The following is a 24,477-nucleotide window of genomic DNA, read 5'->3' on the forward strand; positions in this document are numbered from 1 at the left end:
CTGACAACTAATCCCCGGCAAGAAGAAGACAATGCCATTGGGACGAGTTTTGATGCTCAATTGACCACGAGATAAGTTGGCGGGAAAGTCACAAAAAAGGGTTTATTCCCGTTTTAACTGTGTCGCCAGTTCAGACTGTAAATCTTATTCAGGCCGAAAAAGTGCCACTTTCTCTCATAAAACAGTTTATTTTATTAATAAAAAACAAAATATGATCTTTATAGATAATATTTGACACTTACTAGTGGATTTTAAGATGATTGTACGGAGAATTACAAACGCAGCGTAGGGTATCGCGGGCTTTGTGGTGATGCGATAGCCTCACAGCAGATTCTTTCCTAATCTACATCCGCGGTACTGCTTTTCAAGATGGTGGCAACTACCTAGTTCCAGAGGCGTTGTAAAGAACGCAATCAGCGCCTCTAGTGTCAAGATTGGCGTTGGCCGCCACTTCAGCGCCACCCGTGGGGCCTAATGGTATTAGACTAGCATTGGCGACACACTGGCGCCGACTACCGCTTGTGTGTGGAGTTGGTGGGCAAATGCGGCTCCTTGGCAAAAAATCATCGATTTAAAACCGATTTTCAGAAAATAGAGGTAAGTGATGCAAAAAAAACCACATGCGTCTTAAACTTCGATATATAAGGCATAATCTTTGTGATTTTGAGCGTTCAAATCTGCCCCATTTAGGAGAAAACTGTGGGTTTATGTCAGTGTTGTCAACCGGTTTTTGAGCACATGTGTATGTATTGGTATACAATGTATAGGCTTAGTGCATTTACATATCAGAGCCGTGGCTGCTGATTGGCTCAAACAGGATATGATTTTTAAGTGTTTTGATGTTGTTTATATTATTTATTTCGTTTTCAATATGTTGTTTACGATTTTCAGCTGCTGTCCTTGAAAGATCAGAATGGTTGGCATCTGTATTTTTGAAATAGGCCCTAATCATGTTATACGTCCCTTTAGAACGCCGTTCCCGGATATGACGATGGTACGTATTACGCAAACTGACATGACATGTCACATGACCTCTAACGTATATCTCCTTAAAGAAAACACTGCGTTGCCGTCATGTCAGTTTGCACAAACTGTATCGTCATACCCGGATCCCATGTTCCGTAGTGTCATATAGACAACGTCGCACCTCCTACCAGTTAGAGTTGACCTTCAATGCAAAAAACCTGGACATAGGCACAATAAATAGGCCAACCAGAGCCAAAAATAAACAAATGCGCAAACTCGGAACTCGTCAGAAGGTCGGAGCCAACTTCAGACAATGTCATAAGCCGCTGTGACCATTCGTATGACTGGTCAGCGCCAAAGTGCACAGATTGGTGGAAGGAGGTAGTTAGCATGATCAGTTAGGCTGTAAATTCTTTCTTAGATGATTGTGGCGACCCATGGTGGCGCTCAAAGACATGGCGGCTTGACGCGTTCAGAAGAGTAAGGGAAGAAACCGTGTTGGGCACCCTTTTCTTTGCAAAACCGCACCACATCTTATCCACTTAAAGTCAACATAGGTTCCAAGTCATAAAAACACTTTGCTAAGAAAATGCCAAACCATCCTGAGAAGCACCGTTATAAAAGCATCATAGCGGGTATCCATGGTAACGGCTCAAATTGTATATCGTTGAATTGTTTTTGTTATTATCCCATCCTTTTGGACACAGCGATATACTGTTGCTCAAAGCGTAGTGTGAATCAGGCCTGTTGGATCATGGCCGGAAAAAAAGTAATGAACGTCAGGACTTTTCCTATCTCCTGTGGCCACATGTGATCAATGTACAACAGACCTCTCTATTACGGACACCCTCAGGGCTGACAAGTACTGTCTTTTAAAGAGAGGTGTCCTGATTAGAGAGGTCAAATTCAATGGAAACAACCACTTAGGGATCAAAAGTAGTGTCCTTCATAGAGAGGGTGTCCTTAATAGAGAGGTGTCTGCTAAGGAAGGTTCCACTGTACAGAATTCAGAAAACTTACTGTTGTTCACGATATGTACAACTACAATATGTGTCGGTAGAATCACAGAAATTCAATTTTACCCTCCCCTCAGATGAGCAAAGAGCTAAACTCGCTGTCCTGTCCCTCCCTGAGTTCATCCAACCTATCATTTAGGACCAGGACCTCCAAGTTATGGAGATTAACTCAAGTTTCCATGACGACTGCTTGTAGTTAGTGTCTCGATGGAATCTGAGATGACGGAAGAGCTATCTTTCTTTGCATGTTTCCGTTTTGGGTTACGGGTGTCATTTTCATTTCTTGGCTGATTTAACCCTTTGGTTCGTGTTCGTGGCGCTTATGAAATATGTGGGAGAATTAGATGTTGTCAGTCCCTGTTGACTTCTCTAGCTTCAACTCAAAGGCAGTAAGCGAACTCTGCAGGATCCCGATGACCCAGTACATTTTCATATTTGCCATGATCGGGGACCTTGTTTCTGGCCTGCTCTGGACAATGGGTTCACTCTGCCCCTCTTGACTTTATGCCCCTCCAGTTCCAAGATTCAGTTCGCATGAGATCTTCAGGTGGGCTGCAGAGCTCTTCAGGTGGGCTGAGCTTGTGACACCTATTGTGTTGACGCTGATGAGGACGAAAGTTCCAAGAATTGTGTCAGGGGTTGATTTGAGGTCATGCCTTATAGGCGTGGGTTTTGTTGATGAAGGAATAAGCAGCGAGGGGGTGGGGGTAAGAGGTGCAGATTCTGTTATCCAACATTAATGCCCTTAGAATGAGGTTGATTACGAACCTCAATTTCAACATGTGATCTTCTGGGCGTAGTAATTTAATCAAAAGTACCACACATAATTGTCGCGTCTGGCAGACACCATGATGCCTGATGGAAACCCTTCAAAGACAAAGTCAAGAACAGACCCAGAGGAAATGTCCAAGCCATAAGCGTGATGAATAATCAAAATCGTCCGAAGATATTAAATCAACAGGTCACAGGTCAACTGCTTTCTTTAAATCATCACGGCGTTCATGAATCTTCTCTCTTTTATCGTTTCAGCGCAGCGATCAATAATTGCAAAGTCTGATGAAGGGTTGCCGTGGCAACCAGGCGATGACCTCGAATTGCTCCGAAAGCTAGGACAACGTGAGAGGCATTTGGAATACATAGCGGAGAAACTCGTTGGTGATCTAACATCAAATACAGTTTGTACTTTGAAGTCAAGTTTCAAAGGATAACGCCCAAATCAGATTTACAACTGTCTGAACAAATTTATGTCAATGCAGACTTGCGTCGGTCTTTGATCAGATAAATTTATGCGCAAGTTTCATTCAAATTACAATCGTAACAAACTTCATTTAGAAACGTTGACATTATTGAAATATTCAAATATTTAGATTTTGTTTAATATTGATTTCACGACCTTGAAACAGTGTGCAGTCAACAGTCTTGGCTGGCCTTGACCTTGACCTAGTTTTTTGGTGAGTCATCCTCGGTGCCTTACGGATGTTTATGAGTGCAATTGACGACTGGATGTTCGCCGAAGTCATTTAGATGATTGGATGATTGTATTGATGGTGACGATGCGTCTACGCCCGGACGTTTGTGGCCAATTTGACATAACTGTGGCATCGTTGAAGTAATTTATTTCACGAACGTCCTTCTGTGATAATTTGATCAAGAGTTTCGTATCTCAAGACAGGATCCTTTAGGAGTGATATATCATTTGAGATTAAAGTTCTTCGCCTTGCCACAGAGCTGAGGATGAGCAGGGATTGAAATCCCAAGTGCCGGCATCAGTATATAACATTACACGACTTTGAATTGAAAAGCCATCGAGAAAAGTCAAGGAATCTTTACATTCAAAAATTCTAGTTCCGCACTTGGCCACTGATGGCGCAATGACGTGAGAACCGGAGTAAATCATGTCGAATTCAGCTCCAACCTCAGCTGACGCCTGCCTCAGTATTGTGCATAGTTTGATGTGTCACCGCCAGGGTGGCGAGAGTGAATCGTTTGCCAAACGCGCCATCGAGAGCTTGGTGAAGAAGCTGAAGGAGAAGCGCGATGAGTTAGACTCGTTGATCACGGCGATTACGACAAACGGTGCACATCCATCGAAGTGCGTGACGATACAGCGGACACTGGATGGACGATTACAGGTAAGGCCAATCAAAGGAATATGTCCGTTTCATGTCATATCCACCAAAGAATGAATTTAGACTGAAATGAGGATTTAAATCTTTTTTTACTTTTGCCTGAATAGAGGTCATTTTATTCAGCGTTCCATCCATTTACTCTTATAAGAACAAATCAAGGGAAAAGGGGGACTCTCCCGCGAGTCACCAGCCAAGTAATGAAGCCAATTGGGGCCTAACAATAGTGGCACGTAAAAAACACTCATCCCACCAGACTTGGAGGAGGGATACTCCCTGGAGAATAAAACCTCCAATTGTAAAGCGAATGCTGAAGACGAAGACCCCAGCAATGAGGTCCACAAAAGGAGACGGCCATGAGAATGGTCGCCTCTATTTGATTGGACAACCTTTTTTCTCATGACAAGAAGCCGAATTCATTTCGTTCTAGGTGGCAGGACGTAAGGGCTTCCCTCATGTGATCTACGCACGCATTTGGCGTTGGCCGGACTTGCATAAAAACGAGTTGAAACAAGCCAAGTTTTGCCAGTTCGCCTTTGATTTGAAGCAGGACAGCGTGTGTGTGAATCCATATCATTATGAGAGGGTGGTGTCTCCTGGCATTGGTGAGTACCCAAGAGTTGCTAAGTCATTCTCTTAATCCTTGCTACATGATCTCATCCTGTGAGTGCATGTGTCAAGTTGTAATATGACCTCACATCTCATGTAAATAAGATTGGTGAGTTTGGTATGAATGATGATAATCTGTCAGGCACAACCAAACCTTTTGACAGGAGTAGGTGAAGAAATGAAAATTTCCTTTCTGAGCCAATCTCAATGACATAGCAAATCCCGGAAGACACTTGCTATTGAGTTGAAAGTAATAAATCAGTTACTTGTCATAATAGTGTAGAGGTTTTTATATGCAATCCTTGGAATAATTGTTGGTGCATGACTTTACCTTTAGCAAAGAATCATGCTTTCATTTTCTCTCGTGCGTCTGCTTGAATAAGTTGCCACATCCAGCGATGTCAAGATTCTAATTTTATGAACATTTAAAACTTTTTCCTCTTATCTTGAATGGAAAGAACTCTATTTCAACTCTCTGTGGATCTTTAGAATTTCAAAATTGGACCAAAAACAAACATTTAAGAGGTATTTTTGTGGAAGAAAACAAATTCATATTTCTGGCCTGAGCTCATTGGTCTACATGCCCGTCGAGGAATTTTTGGATTTTGGTTTCGTCATTTTTGAATTCCTAGGATGAGGAAGAAGCGCAAACCAACGAAAGGTGTGTTGTTGTTGTTGTTTGGTGTAAACGTCTGTAAGAATTTGTACTCTCTGTTGCAGAAAATTTTCCTGGGTGGCGAGTTTTGGAGAACAGTAGGTTTTTCTCTTGTTGTCTTTGATTTGTTTGTGACATGAGTCAGTTTTCATGTTTCAAAGTGTTGTCATTCTTTTCCAGACTTATCGGGCCTGACACTCCACCAGACAGCACCACCTCAACGCCTCATCACAGATGGCTTCATACACGACGTCAAGGTCGACGGGAAGGCGTCGACAGGTGGACCGCCATCTTTATCAGGACCAAGCTCCATAATGAGTCCACTGTTGTCCCCGGGCAGTAAGTGTTTACTTAAAGCGTTCTTTTCCTGGATACAGATATTCATCAAGCCTTTATATTTGTGGCTTGAGAAAGATCCGATATCACTGTAACACCATTAACTCAACTTCTTTTACCTCAAGTTTACATCTAAAGTCATAAAATATGCTTTAAAGGTGCATATCAGTCAAAAATTATAACTAAAAGTACATATTTTTTCTGCCGTGCCATAATCTGCCTTTTGCAGAAAGGTGAAGAATGCAGCCATTTTCTATTTTTGATTCATTTCAGGCATGAGCCAGGGCTCGCCACAGCCCCAGTCGACGGTCCAACACAACAGTCAAGCGTCCTCTATTGGGCAGATGACACAGGCGCAGCAGTCGACGATACAGAACATGGTGCAGGCATCGATGGCGCTGGTACAGCAACAACAACAACAACAAACACACGCGCAGAGCGGACAGACGCAGTCCTCTGGCCATCCGCTTAGCCCTGGTAGTTTGGGCAGCCCTAACTCCAACCTGGGCAGCATTCATTTAGAAACTAATAACCTCAGTCGTACACGTAAGTCCCGTTTATGTAAGTCGAGGAATTTTTCAAATTTTTCATGGCGTGGCATTTGTCGCTTTCTTGTGAACGTCGCTGGTAACTATGAACATTTTGGTAAATTTTGCCATTCTCTGACCAAATTCTGTTTACAAGTCTGAGGTATTACCACCCACAAGTGGCGGGAATTGAACTTCATCCAGCCTTTAGGGTGGGAATTGTAAGGAGAGGAGTGCCCCCCCCCCCCCCCCCCGTCCAGACCAAAGCATATCAGAACTGTTGTCATTGGTCGTGTACGAAATGTTTTTGAGCTACTGTTAAGCATTTTTGTTCTGTGTTGTCGATTTTCTGTCTCCTTGCCAACCACCTCTCAAATGAGTGGCTTTTTTGTGAGACATTCTGTATAGTCATAATGGTGGCCTCCGGTAGAGTTCCTGTGGATGGACAATAGCCAAAGTTAGTTATGTAACTGATGGTCAACACATGGTGAATAGCGTGGTAATTTAGATAGAAAAGTGTACATTCTGAATTACTCTGGCATTTTAGGTGTTAATATGTAGGTGTCAGACGCTCGATGTTACACTTGACACCAAAGTAAAATGAACTCGCCCTTGAACGCCCTCCAGGAGAGTTAGACCGCAGATTGAATCATCCAGCAGGTGATGCACAAACCTCCAGGACTATTACTCTGTGTATAAGCTGGCCAATTATTACTGTCTCATTTCCACGGTTTACGTGATCAGGGGTAGAATTCAATATGTTGATCACCGATTGAGGATTCGACTCATCTTGGACAACTTATCGTGAATATCGTTTCATGTTGTCAATTTCCTTTTCAGCAAGTTCGACGATGGCGCATCCATTGTCGCCACAGAATCAGATCGAATCGTTCAACCAGATGGTTCACTCGCCGGCGATCGCTGCGACGATGGCATCACAGTCCACATCACAGTTCACACGAAGTAAGTTATTCTCGTCTTGTGGCACAAGGAATCCAATCTCTTGCCACTGCCTGTGTCAACTTCCCCTCTTGGTTTGCCCTGGTGTGATACACGATTCACGCCAGTTAAGTAACTGACTGATAAACTGTGCTGATTACAATCTGTTCTGATCATTCCTTTACAGGTGGAACTACAACATGGGCTGGCAACAATACGGCAACATATACACAAGCCATGCACCCAGATAACCAGTTCTGTAAGTCAAGTATCTTTCTCTTCTTCTTCTGTGTCAGCACACGATGGATCTGTAGATATGGCAGTCGCAACTAATGAGACTCTTTCTGTCTATCTCGATGACTCGCAGCCATTGGGGGCAATCCTCTACACTTGACTACCTCGCACCATAGTTGTCTAATGTCTGCAAGCCGGATCAGATCTGCAGTCCTTTTCCCCGTCTTTCACATTGTCCAACAAAATCGTCTTTGGTCGACTGCGTCTTTGGTTGCCTATGACTGTGCCAATACAGGATGAAGTTCAAATGGTTCCCTTCGCTTTTTTCAGGTGGCCAAACCACCTCAGCTTTCTCTTCTTAGCCACAGTCAGCAGGCGGTCGTGTCGTGCTGACCAACCAGCTCTCTGACCTTCACGTTGGTTGGATGCGAGTAGCAATACTCGCCATTTGATCATTTCGAAATTCCTGAAACTACCATCACTGAAACTAAAACATCGTTTGATCTCTTACAGGGAGCCAGAACAACCAGCTATCATCGGACGTAGCTATTCAACAGCCAATATCCAACCTACCACCGCCAGAGTTTTGGTGCACGATCGCCTACTTCGAGCTCGATCAGCAGGTCGGCGAGACGTTTAAAGTCCCGTCGAGTTGCCCGACTGTGACGGTCGATGGTTACACGGACCCGTCGAGCGTGGATCGATTCTGTATCGGCCAGCTTTCGAATGTGCACCGAACAGAAGCAAGTGAAAGAGCAAGGTATGTGTGTCGTTTGGGGGAGATTTCTTAGGTCAGAAATAGACTTATTGGCTTCTATATAAAGAGGCTCCATGGTAAAGTTCAAAGTCGTGGAAAGTTCAGAATGTTATCACTTGACTTATTCTGCTTCTGCTTGCAGATTACACATTGGTAAAGGCGTACAGCTCGACTGCCGAGGAGAGGGCGATGTTTGGATCCGTTGCCTAAGCGACCACAGTGTATTCGTCCAAAGCTACTACCTGGATCGCGAGGCAGGCCGGGCACCCGGGGACGCGGTGCATAAAATTTATCCCAGTGCTTACATAAAGGTAAGTACATTGACACCTCTCTATTAAGGATACCCTCTCTATTAGGACACTAGTATCCATTGGTCCACGTGTCTCTTGACCATGCAGTTTTCAGCCAATCGGTCATTGTCAGATTTGACCACTTCAACTTCCTGAAAGGGGGGTCAAAAACAAAATTTGTTGACCCCTGGTTGGTGCATCCCCTAATTGAGGCGCTAACTTCGTTAAACAGTTTGTAATTGGGAGGCCTGCGAGTTATGACATAGATCCTGGCCAAAATTCAATTGATGTTGATGATCTATTTCGATTTTCAGGTGTTCGACCTCCGTCAGTGCCATAGACAGATGCAGCAGCAGGCAGCATCAGCTCAAGCAGCCGCGGCAGCACAAGCAGCCGCGGTGGCGGGAAATGTCCCTGGACCCGCGTCTGTGGGGGGTATTGCACCTGCTGTTGGTAAGTATGCCTTTTTCTTGTTAGAGAATTCTAAATAAGGTTACCTGTATTAGCTACGGTTACAAATTCGTCATGGTATTTCGTCTGTTATTCTGAGGAGCCTCATGGCCAAGTGGTTAACGCTTCTGGCTACCACGCAGTACGAATTCTCTGGATGAACTAGTGTGGCACTTCTCAGTCCTTCAAATGACACTTAAAACCAGGGTTCCTTGTGTCTGGTGTCTATACCAGGGCAAGCTAAAGACCTCACCAAGTGAGAAACATGAGTAGCCTGCCTGGGCCCCACACATGAATGGATTGTAATTCCCTTTCATTTTCTTCAGGTCTTTCTGCTGCTGCCGGGATAGGGGTTGACGACCTGAGACGCCTCTGCATTCTACGGTTAAGTTTCGTCAAAGGCTGGGGACCAGATTATCCACGCCACAGCATTAAGGAGACGCCATGTTGGATTGAAGTGCACCTGCATCGAGCTCTGCAGCTTCTTGACGAGGTTCTACAAGCGATGCCCCTTCATGAGGGGGTACGACCACAGAGGCCTTTCTTGCTGGGATAAACGGATTGAGACTTTGAAACATAAACTATGTGCTCTGCTGCTCTATAGTCTTTTTCATCCTACATGAACAATGGTTGGGACTCAGTTAAGGAGCGTTTCAAATTCTGAATTAGGTTCTACACGCATTGCCTCATCACACGAATTTGAACCGAAAAGGCTGTTTGTGGTTAACTGATTGTGACTTTGACTTGAAAGAATGGTTCATGTTTCTCTCTTCTTTTTCAACCCGGATTCAGTGGGAGGTTCTCCCATAACCAAGGGATCTTTACTAAAGATATCAAGTTTTTGAAGGTCACAGGGCTTTGATACTTGCAGTTCTGAGAGGGATAAATATCGACAGTTGATTCTCAATTTTTTGCGTCCACATCTGACTGCTGGTCTAAGTGTGTCTGCTTTACCCTAGAGCGCCTCCTGATAGTAATTCTTGAAACTATCATGAAATGAGATTCTTTGCCGTTGTGGGCGTTAACTTGATAAACTTATAATTTATATTCATGTCATCTTTATGAAATTGAAACCTTTCAAATTAACTTGTAATTTATATTCAAGTCATCTTAATGAAATTGAAACCTTTCAAATTCACTTACAAATGTCAACGTTTTTAATGAACGATGTCGGCCTTTAATCTAGTGAGTTCACCTGTGAATTACAGCAGCAAACATGGAGTTGGGAGTCCACAAAAACGAAAAATTCGCATAAAATTTGTGTACTTATGGCTTGGCGAATATTAGCCAGTTAAATTCAATTTCATGTACCGAAATGTTCCTTGTACATATTTACTGTCTTTCCTTTGAAATCCGTAGAAATAGATCCTGCTGACCCCCATGAGGAAAATGGGTTACTCCAGTGAATAGAAAAACGTATAGAATTGGGTGAATCCATTTGTTGTTATGGCGATGATAGGTAATAGAAAATAAGTGTTTTTGCATGTGACTTTCATGGATGTTCTTGTGATCCTCACAATCCTCACAAAATTTCTGCTGTAGACCGAAGGAATTGGTCATAACGTCCAGTCAATACGTGTACTTTATGATATTAAGTAAATACAATTGGTTTTAAGCTTTTCATGAAAAGGATATTTTGAGAGATATTTGTGGCATAACAGTTTCATGGCATTGTTAGCGAATCTCTCCTGAAATATCTGAAATATTGAATCTGAACCAAGCATCTGCTCAAGAGATGGAGCAGACGACATCTACTGCAAATAAACATCTGTTGTCTGCACAAGAGAGAGCAGACGGCACCTGATGTAAACAAACCTTGGTCGTCTGCTCAATCTTCGCAGTGTAAATGAAAATGAAATGAAATGAAATGAAATGAAATGAAATGAAATGAAAAGAAACCTACATCTAGATCAATCTGCCCGTCCTGATGGTTACTGATTATAGTTTGCAAAATATTTCATGAAAAGTTGAACCCTTCTGTGGCCGAGTGACAAGAGAGTAAAACCAGTGAATTTTTAACAATTTTTGTAAATTTTTTCCTTTTCTAAAAACTTTAAAAATATGACTTATTCGACAATTTGTTAATTATAATGAGATTGTATGCTACTTTTTGCATAATAATTGTAAGAAATTATTGATGTTCCTGATTGTGGATGTGATGTCTAAAGTGAAAACAGCAAACCTCATTTGAGACGTTGTCCACCAATGGAGAGGTAGTCCACCAATGGAGAGGGTGTCCACCAATGGAGGTTCCACTACAGTTAGGTTTGGGGTGTCTGTCCCTACTGTGACTTGGGCGGTATGTGCATGGTATGTTCCCCTGTCGAAAAAACAATCGGGCATTGCCCACTTTAGGAAAAACTCCATCTAAGCAGGTCCCAGCTTCATGATAAGAACACACCATAGTTGCTTAAAGGCCCAGTATGTCCATGTATACTTAGTTATTATGTAACCTGCCTGCTAGTGCCCTACATTGTTTCTTTGATAAATTCATAAGAAAATTAAAAAAATCTGAAATGTCAAATTTTGATGGTGTACTTGGCCTTTAAAGTTTTTCTTTGTAATTGGAGGACAACACTTTATCATACTCTCCTGTAAGATATGAATTAACAAATATAGATATATATTAATGGTATACCTATTTGATTGTTTGTGTTTTTTATTATGGTGATTATAAAGCAGTGCTTATAAAGTCATTGATTGTGTGCCTATAATTTACCAATGCAAGTGCCTGGACAAAGGTCGACATGAGTCTAGTATTCGGTCTGCTGCTGTGAGTCCATTTCTAATATCCAGGCGGCCGCATTGTGGAAGAGGACCAGTGTGATAAGGACTGGAGATATAGCTGCTGGAACACCATTCGTGAGGGGATCCAGATATTGATATCTTAGGAAAATATAGCGGACTTCACCATGGTCTCTGGACCACTAATTACCCAACTCCTAATTCTGGAGAAAAGGAACTTTGTGAATTGTGTCCCGAGCTGTACTATGGAGTAAGAGTATGAGGAAACCTTTGGTTTTCTGTCAGTAAATGGTAAAACTGCTCGCTGTGGCAGCTTAAGAAGCCAATCGAATTAAAATCAAACCATGAAGGTTGCATGGCCCCATAGAGAAACTTCCTCGAAAATGTTTGGTCCACTATCCCTTTAATTTTTTAGTGCATTTTCCCTTTAAATCTTTGGACCTTTAATTTTGGGGGAACCCCCTTAGAAAATATATGATAACTTTCTGAAATGGCAATGAAATTCTATTCTGAGAACGGAAAATGATAGCTATAACTATTTGCCAACGCAACGTCCACAGTGTCCTGTAGAAGAATATACTGAACAATTGATAATTAAGTATTCAAAGTGGGAAGTCCTATTATCAAGAAGAATTTTGTAACCTGATGGGGAGTCACCAACTTGTGACGTCATTGTGAATCAGCCTCTATTTAGATCAGACTTTCGACCAATCACGAGCTCTGATTCAGGTCACGTGATTAAAATAGTCATAAAGGGGAAATCGTTCACGTCTGAACCTACAAAAAGGTCGGATTTATCCTCATTTTCCTTCATTCAGTGTTAAAATTCGTTTATATATTTGAACGGTAAGTATTTGTCTGTCGAAGGATGTAAAATTTATCACAGGATTTTTACCAGAGGTGGAATAATCGGCGTCCAAACCCAACAGGATGTATTCTAAAATGACGAAGTCGCCATGTTTTCTCAGAGTGACGAATACCAGAAGTGCATAACAACAAAGTATTCGGTTTATTTGTCCCTTATAGTCTTATTTTACCCTAAATATACATCTTCATATCATACATTAGATCTCATACTATACAAAAATGTTGTTGAATATCCTTTGTGTGTTTTAGATCTCGAAATATTAGCACTCCAATCCTGATCTCCGGAGCTGAAATTTTTTCCATTTTGCAGAATCACTCTAAAACATACATGTACATGAACGTGTACTTCATGTACATGCATGTTTGTGTATTGTGAAGTGTGCATAATGTGTGTGCATATCAGCTGTTGCCTGACCAGCTGTCATGGCTGTGTGTTCGAGTCCTGTGTGGGCCTGTGCAAACTAGCATAATGAACCCCTATGGTGATTAAAATCCTTTGTCTAAATATGACCTGGGACACTGGACGGACAGGACCTACACCCGTGCTGCACTGCATGCGTGGCGCTGTGCTTTCTTTCCAAACGTTTTTAAACACTACCGGTAGGCCTACAACTAAAACCTTTATCAAAAATAATGCAAGTGAAAGGTTCTGGCTACCGGTAAAAGAAATAAGGAATTATGGAAAAATTTCTTCTTTTGAGATCTTTTGAATATGATTTATGAAGGGCAGGACCCCCCCTTATCATATTCAGAAAATGAAACTTGGAGGGTTCTACAATATTCATGACCTGTTGTTAGTCATGATCTGAGTATGGAAGTTCAATGGTCAATTTATCAGTCAGACTGGCACATACTGTTTGTGATTGTCATTGTGTGTCATTGGGGCACTGACCCATTGCAAACAAAACAGATGTTCTGTTCAAATCTAGGGCAAGGCGATCATGTCAGGTACAGTTTATGGTTTGACTTATGGGTCAAAAGTAGTACAGAAAATCTTTTAGACGAGTTTTCAATCCTCTTGGCAGCTCTACATGCAGATCAATCCTTCAACAAAATCTGCACGTCTATCCTAATGCACATTTCATGATTTTTGAGTTTGACCTCTCACAAAAAATCTAGGTCAATATCGGGAGGTAGGAATAGTAATTATACTATCTATGTCATGCCATCATGTTTTATAGAAAAGAATGCAGTAAATTATGTGGTGCTACATCATTTTACATGTAATTTCATTTTGGCACAAACAGCAAGACGTCCCAGACAACAGGTCAGAATTTTCCAGCTGGCAAAACATGCTAGATTCCTGTATGAATTACCTTGTACATTTGTAATGTAAGCGACACTCAACTTACTATAAATCAGTCTTGAATTAAAACCACTACCAAGGCAGTAGCAACACTTTGTCAAAACTTATACTAAAACTGAAACGGGTGAAAAATAACATCTACAAACAGAGTAAAGTGGACCTATGTATAAAGCCGATACACAATCTCCTTGTACACACATATATGAACCTCTGCTAGTGGGAGACTCAGCCATATAAACATGGTAAGCCGACTAAGCTGGCACAGAGCCAGTTCTTGGAATCGTGGAGGTATATAATGTAAACATCGAAAGTTCATGGCTGTCATTGCTTTTTGCTTCATGTCCTGAAAATATGTCAACCAATTCTTTTCAAAGTTTTTAAGAAAGACATTGTAGAAGGGACGTCACAATGAATAACAGTAATTGTGTCACCAATAGTAACAGCATGTTGCATCATCATGATGTTGTCATGCAGAAAGCTGAAGCTTCAAAACTGTCCACTCACTTTTTGACGACGGATTATGTGATTATTGTGAATGGACATGCTCATAAGCAGCTGTACTGACTATTATCGACTGGATCACTAAGGGTGCGTCAAAGGACAGTCATAGATTTCACCCACCGGTGCGTTCTTATTGATTGGCCAATTCATTGACGTGCTGGCTGCATCAGTGCGCTCGGTGAGATGTTGGCGTGAGGGTCGAAATGTTATTGAAGTCACTGGTATCTTCAGTCTTGTCACAGTTGCTTTGAACAGTGGCCGTGTGAAACAAACAATCACCCATCATTAAGACCAGGTGTTTCGATCAACTGTTTGAGTGAAAATTTGAAATATTCTGCATCATTTCTCTTTTCAGTTGAGACGTTCCTGCGATATGGAGAGTAATGGCAATCAGAATGTTCCTCCGACGACTTTGTGTCGAGCTGGGTGCGGATTTTACGGCAATCCATCCTTCGATGGCAACTGTTCAAAATGTTACAAAGATGCTTTGAAACGTAAACAAGCATCTCCAGCTGGTGGTCGAGCGAGTCCCACTGCGACGTCTAATCGTGAGTATAGGGGGCGCTATGAAAACGATGGCAGTAGGCAGTGCTTTGGATTGAAATTATCACGAAACTCGTTGTAATTTTCGAATCTTGCACCTTGGGATTAAGAATGGTAAAGTCTAGATGGCTTTCATGATTTCTGCAAATGATTTATATTAAATGAAACTATCGAAACCCGTGTGATGGTCCAACGGGTGACCTGATTACAAAGTTGGTTTTATCCACAGTGATCCAACAGGTATGCATCAAAAGGGTTGACCTTTTCACCCCCATCTCCCTGCATAGACTCTTCTAGTTCATACATTAGCAGAGCCCATTCCAAAAACTAGGGGTGTAAAATGAATGGTACCAGTGCATTGCAAATTTTCTGTCACGTGTTTGACCAAATGCAGTCTGGTACAGTTATGCGTTGTTCATATTCAGGTTTATACAGGACCTGACCCTGTACACAAAGCAGATGTCCAAGTCGCTTCAAGAATTCCAGATAGTTTATGCATGTACTCTATAACTCGTGTTACCATGGCAACTGGCAAGCATCCAAACGTACTCGCTGATTTTGTTTGTTGTACAGACAAAGTAGCAAGCGGTGGAGCTCGGGTGTTTTATAAATGCGGTGATTAAGCTGTATTCATTAACCCTTTGTAGTTTTAATGCTGTTGTCAGCGTTAACGCTCACATGCACATGTGAGCCACATTCCCCCATTGTAGTTCTCTGGTAGCCAACCTCAGCTACCTGGGGACTGAAAAAGGCAGACATGACAAAACCAGCGGACACCAAAACCTGATCTGCATAAAACTGCCTAGAAATAGAATCTCTTTGTGGAAATATTTACAGTCATTTACAGGATCAAGATGAAATTGATAACCAGTGAGACTTGCATTGCAAATTACGTTGAGAAAGATGTCAAAATTGAACCTTATTCTTAAATCTATCTTTTCAGTAACAGCGACCGACAGCTCTGCTCCACAAACAACTGGCACCACGACTACACCAAGTGTTGACACAGCGACCACCACGGTTCCCACGGCGACCGCAACTACTACTCAAAATTCAGATACTGTTTCGGAAAACGGCTCGGAGGAGGGGGCAGCGGGTATGTAGAAAAAGTGACCAGGACAAACACTGTGCTGCAGAGTTTGCTCCTATTCATGTACCCAATGTTGCCATCGACAGTTAAAGAGCTGTTTACGCTTGTAATGGGGGGGGGGGGGTATGGTCCCGATGTCCAGTCATAAAATTGGCTGAATCTGCTGATATAATGTGTCTACCCCAATCCTGGTGAGCGTTGGCTGATCAAGACCATCTTCCCCCCCCCCCCCCGCCCCCATGTAATGATAGGGTACCAGCCAAATTGAGGTCGCCACTTTGTGGACGAGCTCTAGGGTATTGCAATGTTATGACAGATGTGAGAGAGAGGGAATTTCACACGACCTACGTTTAAGCCGACCTTATTGGCAGCCGTGTAATCTCGTGTAAGCAAGATTTGGCCTGTTGAACATGTGGAAAATGTGGTTCCATTCAGAAACTTGGGCATGGGAATTCCATAGAAATGACTCCATGCATCAACAACGAATATTGTGATTTTTCAGCCGCGTCGACTAGCACAACAAGCTCGGATTCTGAGTCACCCGATAAGGATAGCAAAAAGCCAAAGAAAAATCGTTGTACTACTTGCAAGAAGAAGGTTGGACTAACAGGTATGAGTGACAGCAAGGTGGTGGGGGTAATTGGGCTTTTATTCCATAACAGTAACACCTAGGTTACAATGTTACTTCATAATGTGTTAGCCTCGTTTTGACCACTGAGGTTTTGGTGCGTCAATCGTAACAGTCTGGGTTTGGTGTAAAATGTGGCAGAAACGGATTCTCGGTGGAGAAGCCAGCAGGTAATGGTGGCTTCTTGTTTCCAAACACATTCTAACCTTAAAGCTGAACTGTCTCCTTTAACTTGCAGGTTTTCAATGCCGTTGTGGTGGACTATATTGCAGTCTGCATCGATATTCGGATAAACACGGCTGCGCGTTTGATTATCGTCAACTAGGACAGGAGCAGATAAAAAAGGCAAACCCAGTCGTGGTCGGCGAAAAAATACAGAAGATTTAACTCGGTTTGACGTTAGTGACACCTTATATATAAAAAACTATGACGATTCACGCCTTGTTTATGTAAAGTGATTTTTATTTGAATTAGATTTGGATTTTCGTGATTGCGGACTGTGCAGGATAGTTACCCTGCAGATGCTGTTATATAGGTGGAGCTCATTTTAGGCACGCCTTCATTTGGTGCGCGTTTTCTGTCTAACCCAACTTTGCGACTTTGCGGTGGATTTTCTGATGATTTCTACCGTTGATTATTGCTAATACAATTTAACTTATATACCGTGGCGCCTCCTGTTGGTGTTTGTGTGAACTACTTGAAGGACTGAAAGTGTTAGTAACGTAAATATCAGAATAGGGGTGCCGTTAATGGAAACTTCGCTTACATGCCCTATAGATACAGAGCTTTAGGAGCCATGTCCGTTTAAGATATCTTGACACACAATACTCCAAGATCGTAGAGTCCCTTTGACACATTAGACTCGGATATTGCATTGTCCCAAGCTCTTAAAGGGGCAGCTGGTTAATAATGTGGGGATTGGACTTGAAGGAGTAAGATATCGTGAAAGGACCCTTTGAATAATCCGTGTTTATGGGAATATTTGAAAGTGACAACAATGCAGTTCTAGGAATGCAGTATACAACAGTCAGTTGTTAGAACGTTACTGATGGTAAGCATGCGCCAGTGACGCCTTTTGCGGAATTTCCAGGACAACAATCTTAGAATTGGTCTTTGTTTGACTTCACATTTGAATGCTAATAATATTTTATAGTCATCTGAGTTCACCCTATATACTTACATTGTTGAGGCGGTGTTTATTCACGAGAATTATTCTAAAGCGCCAGTCATCGTATTTCACCCAAATTGTACGTCCATCGTTGCTTGCCAAGCGATTTATATTGCAGTTTGCAGCGATTTTCATCACTTGATGACAGGGACTCTACAGTCATATTATAATTTATTCACACAAACTTAAGTGGCGTGTAATTCTTTCAAGGTGTGTAGGTAAAATATTAACATTACTTTTCGACTAAGGAGGACAAAATTTGCTAGCTTTGATTGCGTTTTCTTTATGTACTCTGGTTTCAATGATACAAGACTGTTTATGAATATTTAAGAAACGAAAGATGTATTGTAATGCACATCGGCATTCGATGTCATAAAATGTTCAATTTGGATAGACAATGCGTCACCATGTTTGATGGTTGTGATGCCATGTTGTGGCCTGCTTTGTTGATTTCATTGTAATTTCATGAAGAGGTCTTATATCTATGAAACTAGAGTAATACCAGGGAAAGTCCATTCAGTGTGTTTGTATGCAAAAGACTTAGGAAACATATTTTAAAAGTTTTTTTCTGAAAATACGGACCTTGTATTTTGGGCATTGTTTAATTCAACCCTCTTGCATACTGAATGGAACCCTATACTGCTGTCCACTTCTCAGTTTGGTTCCGATATTCTAGATTGCAACGGCTCTTTTGCAGGACTAGAATAGAAAGCTATCTCTCGTATCAACCTGGATCCCACGAGTCTTATGATACGCACCGATCGTGAAATTGTATTTTATTTAGTGGCGTTACTGACCAACAGATATTGCTGCCGGGTCGCGGTTCAAAGGACCTCAATCGTGTTCCAGTAAATATCAACATGAACATGTGATTATGTTGCATTATCTGTTGATCAGGTTGCCAGAGTTGTTTTATTTGAATATGGGATGGGTGGGCGTGTGTGGACTGTCAATCACCAACTTTCCTTGGCTTGGTATCATTTATAAAATCTGCAAAATAAACTGATATTTTATTTTGCACTGATTTCGCAAATAACACCAAGTCGCCAAAATATAAATCATCATTTGTTTTCTTTCTTAGAAAATTGAGACTGAGAGAGATTTCATAATCTGCTAAGTAAATGGCAAATGTAGTGGTTGACAGTACTTGGGACGGGTGGGTGTGTGTGTACTCTGTGTCTGCGTGTAAGTCACGAATGAATCATGTTATCAAGTAAACTATTGTATATATACATTGTAACGATTTCTCTGCTTGTTGGTTGTCGTGGGCAACGTACGTTGCTTGGTTTCTAATGGCAACGAAAGCTTTCCGAGACCCTGGTTGGTGTAATTGGACTGAAATCTGACGTGTTGGCCTTGGCTAGTAGATGGATGGTAATTGGGTACAATGATAGCCCCAGGTGTTGAAAGCAGCTAGCACAACACATCAATGCGCGATAAGGCTATTATTGTGCCGGGGCTATGATAGTTCCAAACTTACCATCTACATGTACATGTATCAGGTTTTACTAGGGATTCAGTTGTGGAAGTCAAGTGCATTGCCTATGGACACAAGTCTACTAATCAGTTCAAGGTCAAGTCAGTTCAACCTTTAACATTAACCCTAGAGTTACCGTCGCATCTCTTCCTGATCTCCAGTATGTTCAGCCATAGTGACCAATGTTGCGATGGCAACTTCAATATGAAACCATGGCAACTTCAAGTTTCCACAGCAACCAACAATCACAGAAATCATTTTATCATAAATTATCATAAATAACCTCTGGCCTGTTTTTAGTGACCTTTGAACCAACTTTGCATAAACTCCGTGGCCAAGTCTCATCTTTCTAGAAGTGCCACGTTTGGTTAAAATACCAACAAAAATGAGTTTATAATTTGATCTTTTGTGCCTAAATGTATTTTATTAATTCTTACTGTGTGAAGTGCAAGTATTGCTGTTCTACTGGTAGCGAGAATTTCATTTCCTGGTCGAACGTATTTGAATATTTTGTTGAGATGCAACTGGTCAAAGTATATTCATTTGTTGGAAAATTATCATTACTTCATTTTATAAATATGACATTATATAATTTGTAGGCAAAGTTGATGTTCAGACTTGGTCGTTAAGTAAACAATGTCATTTCAAGGGCTGGCTTTGTGTGCTAAAAGCAGTAATATCATTTGCAATACTCTTTTTAATCAGTGCCACCTTCGACAAAAATTGGAACAAAATGTTCACAATTGTTTTGTGGCTGACTAAATGTTATTTCCATCTACCAATGTTTTCGCGTGATTATTTGAGTCATTTTGTCGTTTTTTTCATAAATTTGATTTAGCTGTGTACGTTTGATTATTGAACTAGGTAAAATCACCGTAAGGTCTTAGTTTTTCACAGATTATTCATATTATCAAATATTTCACGACCGTGTGGCGTGAGCTGCAATGAGGGTGAACCGGGTCCTGTGATAAAGGCACTTTTCGATCTGCGACAGACTCAAGTCATGTGTCTGTCGTGGCTGTGTCACACATACCCAGGTTCAAAATTGACTAAGTTATGACATCATCAGGTACCAATAGCTATTGGAGAAGGCTTTGTGAACTTTTACCGATTTCTAATGCCAGTTGAGTACTGGTCAGAGGCTTGCAGTTGTACGTTAAACGTTGCCTGATCTTGCACAATTTTAACATTGGCGATGTTCGGCGTTCCCCTTCGGTAGGTCAAAGGTCACTGGTTCATGCATATGTAGACTACTATGTACGAAGCAGGTTATGTCAGGAGTCTTGATGTAAATTATAAAGTATACATTTACATTAATAAAACAGATTATAGTAAACGGATTGTTGTGAATATTTTCTGCTTGAAATCAAACTTCATGCTGTACCCCAATTATATGGTATGGCTCAATCCGCTGGCCATAGACAATCTTGTTTATGGCCAAGTAGCTGGTGTCTTCCCCAGTAGTTGACGGGTCAAATATACATTCTGGAGTAAGGCTGAAGCCGAGCTCTCGGGAATGTTCATGGTGTAGGCCGACATTTTGATCTACTGAATACACCCATTACCCACAACTGAAAAGTGACCATTCTCTGCAGTTGAGAGCATCCAGAGATCACTTTACAAACTGCCAGGACACCATCTCGATCAAGGACAACAATCTGGGTGTTGGACTGCAGTAATCACGAATCTTCCCAATTAAGGACACACTATTGGCAAGTCCCAAGGGCATCAATGGTGAGGTTCTACTGAACTGCCTTGGGAACATCCAACTTCTTCACCACTGCCACTGGTAACTTTCACCCTCTCCTAGCATATCCCATCCCTCCAGAGTCATAGCAAGCCACCTGAAAGCGACATCGTTTTGAAAGCCTGAACAAGGCTCACTGGATGTCCTGGCGTCACCAGTAAGGAAGCTACAAGTTGGATGACAGTAGTCACTATACACAAGGACTCATCCTGACAATATCAGGCTATGTCACTCGATACTTGCTCCCTCAAAGCGTAAGTCAGGTTGCTCAAGTGCGCCACTCTTACGGAGGAATATCGGCAAGTCAAGCTCCAAGTCGAATCCGAATATGTAGCCATCAATACAAATAAACAAGATCAACAAAGATATTTTCTTCCACATCCTATGTTTATTATTTCTGAGGTGGTCACATTTGTACAAAGCACTCGTTGTGGACTACTTTTCAGTATATGAGATAATTTCGCTCGAATGTGGTGAGAGTCCAACTCTTTATGATAACTACAGCACGGACACACAGGTGGCAGCACTAGTGTGTCCGTGCTGCAGCTCAGTGCTACTGTCTTATTCACATGATGAATGATGATCACAGCTTCACAGATTTGGCTTGTTATCCAACGTTTAGTGTTGTTTTCGTCGGAACGAGCAGCCTGAAACATGGAGGGAATATTTGGTAAGACAACTAGAGTAGAAGATCACGAGTTCTCCACAGGGTTTTCTTAATCAAGGTAGGATGGGTGGTACCCTTGATATTGACAACTGACCACATGGAGACTGAAGACCAAAGGTTGCAGGGGATAATAAGGGGAATTACAATTTCAAGACACGACAGAGCTGAGAGGGTGAAACACACCAATGAATGAGGCAAAATTTTGCCACCAGCCTTAGTTTAACGGTTGTCTACTTTTGGGGGCAACTGGTATCCTTAGCCTTGCTCGGCAAAACTCATTCCTGTATGACACATGAATGGACAGATCGATATCAAAACCATCAACATACCTTCTGTGAGCCTTGCCTTACCACCAGTCGGCTGGCACAGCACTGTGGAACATCCAACACATAGCACTACGCTCTGCGCATGGCTAAACACCGTGGTGATTTTGTAGCAGCCTGGAAGATAAAGCAATTCATTAGAGGACAACAGGACAAGTAAAGAGGACATTTCAAGCTGCTTACATCTGATGTGGTATCGGTAGCTGACTTCCGGCATGTACCTTTTCGAGGCTGGTACAAATTGCAAACCTTAAAATGATGCACTCTTGCAACTCGTTGACTTATGAAGAGAGGGTTCTGGCCGAGACAGAAGCAGGGCATCCATCAAATTGACGTCAAGTGATTTATTTAGCATTTGCTGTCCGTACGACACGATACGTACCAGGACACTTGACATCCATGAAATATGAGTTGGGACTCTGCACCAAGCGTTTTAGCTTGCATTTCTGTTTCTCTTCTTCAATCCTAGGATTGAGCAGGTCCTTGGCTAACTGCAAAGAGAAGGTAAAGATTAGGATAATGTACGTATCAACAGAAGTTTGCTATGTGAACCTTGTATGTTGTTCTCAATTGACAATCAGTATTTCCAAGTTTTGGCAGGTGGCGGTGGCAGGTGGCGGTGCCTGGTGGCAATGTCGGCAACCAATATCCAGGGACACCTCTTTGAAAACAACCCACCACAAGTTCTTTTAACAACTTAAAAACAACTTTAATGGCATCTTCAAAACGACATGTATCTAATGCACGTATGACGAAGTGAATAAACCATCGGACCGGTGAGGAAGCAGGTTTTTCGCCAAAAAGACCACGTTTTAGATCCTGGGATCCGCCATCTTGGAAGACATGCATGCAACACATGCACAAAATGTACACAATTCACCGAACACTTCTAGTCTTTTTCTCGAAAACAGGCCCTAGTTTCAAAGTTCTAGGCCTTCGATCAAAATATACGAGGATTCACTTCGTAGGCTATATCTTCAATTATCATCCCTGAAAGTTTAAACGCATCATTTTCAATAGTTTTAGAGATATTCCATAATATCCAACGCATTACTTACAGGCATTTTGACTCGATTGATCGAGATAGGTAAGAGACCGAAGTGGGGGCCACATATATACTCTACACGGTGGCCATTGCACAATCATGGTGAAATAAGTGAAAGTTATAGTTAATTAGAGCGTGAATGACATATAAAGGTGATATATTGAGATTTTTTGACAATTTTCCATCCCAACATATGTAAAGATCGCATATTAAAACTTTTTGAATCGTCCACAATGGACTTTTTGCGTCGTAGAGAACTTTTTGTAGTTCTTTGTTCTTCCTTCAGGTGTCTCTCGTGTTGCTTTCAATACGTTCAGCGTTATTTACACTCCGGATGTTGTGGACCGGCCTCGTTCCACACCATGAGCAGACTTAATTAGGATGACGCAATGGGTTGACCCGGGAGTGTAGCGATCCAGCCTGCGCATTATCCATTGGTCAGTGAACGTCACACGCCAATGGACACTGCATAAAGGGTCAGTAAGACTAGGGGTTACAGTAACTACACATAGTAAAAAAGGTTTTTGTTGGAAGAAAAAAAAAGAGGTCTTGAAGAAGGTCTGTGGATTCCTTTCCTTTCTGTGGCTGCAAATTCCATCTTTGACAGTTGCCAAGAAGAGGAAACTGAGATGGTTTGGCCATGTGACCAGAGCCAAGGGAACCCTGGCAAATACGATCTTGCAGGGCACAGTTGAGGGAAAGCGAAAGCTAGGGCGCCCAAAGAGGATCTGGATTGATGACATAAAAGATTGGACAGGACGTAGAACAGAGGACCTGATCCGCCTTGCGGAGGACCGATTCCTATGGTGCCAAGTAGTCATGCATGCAGCGTCGCCCCAATGGCCTAACAGCTGCGGGACATGATGATGATGATGATGATGAAATTCCATCTTCGAAGGCCTTCATGGGCATTTTACAATGCTTTAAACCCCTTACTCTAAACTGACCCTTGACACCTTCAGCGCCGAACCACGTAGATCTACTTGGCCAAATCTCCCTCCCCTTTGAGCAGGTTATCAGAGTCTCCAGGACTTCAGGAAAGAACTACGCCATCGCCATCTTCTGGGAAATGTTGGAACTGAAAAGACAAGAAATTTTTCAGTTCTTTTCAGTTCCTATCTTACCCTGAAGATGGCGATGGCGTAGTTCTTTCATGATGTCATTTAAAGTTCTGAACTACGCCATCGCCATCTTCAGGCCACAGCAGGAACTGAAAAGACAGTTTTCAGTTTTCAGTTCCTACCTTTCCCTGAAGATGGCGTAGTTCTTTCATGAAGTCCATGAGACTCCGATAACCAGCTCAAAGAGGGGTGATTTGGGCTACGTGGTTCGGCGCTGAAGGTGTTTATGGCCGTCCACATCATTACGAAAACTGTGATGAAGCAGGAGCCTTGTACACCCCGGACGCATGCCCAGTGGACCGGCCTCGTCCCATACCCCGACTGTCAACCACGGACTCTGATGA

At 42.1% G+C, this 24,477-nt stretch overlaps 4 protein-coding genes and 1 long non-coding RNA gene across 5 annotated transcripts in view; 3 read left to right on the plus strand and 2 right to left on the minus strand.

Annotated features, from left to right (window-relative positions):
* LOC135499085 (uncharacterized) overlaps positions 1-24,477 on the plus strand; it is a 120,746-nt gene that overhangs the window by 38,804 nt on the left and 57,465 nt on the right. The gene's annotated exons all lie outside the window — the stretch shown is intronic.
* The window catches only part of LOC135499093 (uncharacterized), a 109,852-nt gene that overhangs the window by 18,730 nt on the left and 66,645 nt on the right, over positions 1-24,477 (minus strand). The window lies entirely within an intron of this gene.
* On the plus strand, positions 516-11,532 carry LOC135498751 (mothers against decapentaplegic homolog 4-like). The gene is made up of 11 exons (XM_064789154.1): positions 516-597; positions 3,012-4,114; positions 4,539-4,713; positions 5,553-5,711; positions 5,982-6,254; positions 7,076-7,198; positions 7,362-7,433; positions 7,922-8,168; positions 8,308-8,476; positions 8,770-8,908; positions 9,232-11,532. Exons 2-11 carry the CDS (start codon positions 3,878-3,880, stop codon positions 9,459-9,461), a joined length of 1,824 nt encoding a protein of 607 aa, XP_064645224.1. The 5' UTR covers positions 516-597; positions 3,012-3,877; the 3' UTR covers positions 9,462-11,532.
* LOC135498747 (AN1-type zinc finger protein 6-like) lies at positions 12,369-20,566 on the plus strand. The gene is made up of 5 exons (XM_064789145.1): positions 12,369-12,496; positions 14,680-14,872; positions 15,811-15,963; positions 16,460-16,567; positions 16,824-20,566. The coding sequence occupies exons 2-5, from the start codon at positions 14,698-14,700 to the stop codon at positions 16,970-16,972; spliced, it is 585 nt and encodes a 194-aa protein (XP_064645215.1). The 5' UTR covers positions 12,369-12,496; positions 14,680-14,697; the 3' UTR covers positions 16,973-20,566.
* Positions 21,346-23,118, minus strand: LOC135498861 (small ribosomal subunit protein eS27-like). Its single transcript, XM_064789359.1, has 4 exons — positions 23,026-23,118; positions 22,350-22,458; positions 21,974-22,084; positions 21,346-21,624 (listed from the first exon to the last, which is right to left on the minus strand). Exons 1-4 carry the CDS (start codon positions 23,029-23,031, stop codon positions 21,596-21,598), a joined length of 255 nt encoding a protein of 84 aa, XP_064645429.1. The 5' UTR covers positions 23,032-23,118; the 3' UTR covers positions 21,346-21,595.

Source organism: Lineus longissimus, chromosome 14, assembly GCF_910592395.1.
Source record: "Lineus longissimus chromosome 14, tnLinLong1.2, whole genome shotgun sequence".
Lineage (NCBI taxonomy): Eukaryota > Metazoa > Nemertea > Pilidiophora > Heteronemertea > Lineidae > Lineus > Lineus longissimus.